The following is a 1,197-nucleotide window of genomic DNA, read 5'->3' on the forward strand; positions in this document are numbered from 1 at the left end:
CAGGTGTGTGGTCAGATGAGGAGTGATGAGCTGATTGCCAACAGGTGCGTGAGCCCACGGAGCCAGAGGAGGTAGTCATGACGACACACACACACACACAAGGACAGGGAGAGACAGACGGGGGGAAGGGGTAACACCAGGGATACAGCCAAGGCCGTAACAAAATGTAGGTCAGTACTGCATTGTGCACATTGCATGTGAACATCTTGCTTCCCCTCTCTGTAGATGCTCCTCCCGTGTAGGCAACCGGCGTGTGGGGAGGCAGCAGCTGTCCATTGGTGAACACTGTGACTCTCTAGGAACCGTTGAGCATGAGTTCCTGCACGCTCTGGGCTTCTGGCACGAGCAGTCCAGAGCCGACCGTGATGATTACGTCAACATCATATGGGATCACATTAAACCTGGTAACGCTGATTTGTGATACTTGTAATTACAGCTCATCACTTACATTAGTGTACACTCATGTAATAACTTTATACAATAAATGACAAACTGTACAGAAACTACTCCTGCATTTTTCTCATTATCCATGCCCACCATCTAATTTTGTTTTACACAACAAAACTGACAGTTGCTTGCAATAAATAAAAAACAACAGCTGAATTCTTCCTGACATTCTTCTTCTGCCTTCCTCAGGTAAAGACAACAACTTCGAAAGCCACGATGACACGGTGTCCAGTGCTCTAGGCGTTCCCTATGACTACAGCTCTGTAATGCACTACGGAAAGACGTACTTCAGCATTGATTCTGAGCCCACCATCGTCACCAAGATCCCCCACTTCAGGGATGTGATTGGTCAGAGCATGGGGTTCAGTGCTAGTGACCTAACCAAGCTCAACCGTCTCTACAACTGCAGTGAGTTCTGTCAGCCTGCGATTTGTCCATCAAAGAATCAATGAGACAGGTTACCTTCATTACCATAGATGTTTGACATATTGTGAGGTACAAAAGGAAGCCTCTGGCAACACCTGCCATAATACTGTACAGTATACTGGAACTATATTAAAATACAGTTTAGACAGATGTTGTCTCAGTACATCACCCAACAGTTTATTACTGTCAGCTAACAGCAGTTCTGTTTAACTTTATTTAACAAGATTAGAAAACCACACAGAACTTACATAATGTTGTTTCTCAGATAAGAAAAACAATAGATAAAAATATAATATATCCTCTGGAATAATATTCAATTCAATT

General features: G+C 43.7%; 1 protein-coding gene across 1 annotated transcript; it reads left to right on the forward strand.

The window, feature by feature from the left end:
- Positions 1-102: 102 nt before the first annotated feature.
- LOC123964163 (meprin A subunit beta-like) lies at positions 103-855 on the forward strand (the record flags this gene model as incomplete). Its single annotated transcript, XM_046041268.1, has 3 exons — positions 103-170; positions 226-404; positions 637-855. Coding segments are annotated over 3 exons (466 nt in total), but the record flags the coding sequence as incomplete, so codon positions are not given.
- Between the last annotated feature and the right edge of the window lie 342 nt (positions 856-1,197).

The sequence above is a fragment of the Micropterus dolomieu genome, unplaced genomic scaffold (genome assembly GCF_021292245.1).
Source record: "Micropterus dolomieu isolate WLL.071019.BEF.003 ecotype Adirondacks unplaced genomic scaffold, ASM2129224v1 contig_897, whole genome shotgun sequence".
Classification (NCBI taxonomy): Eukaryota; Metazoa; Chordata; class Actinopteri; order Centrarchiformes; family Centrarchidae; genus Micropterus; species Micropterus dolomieu.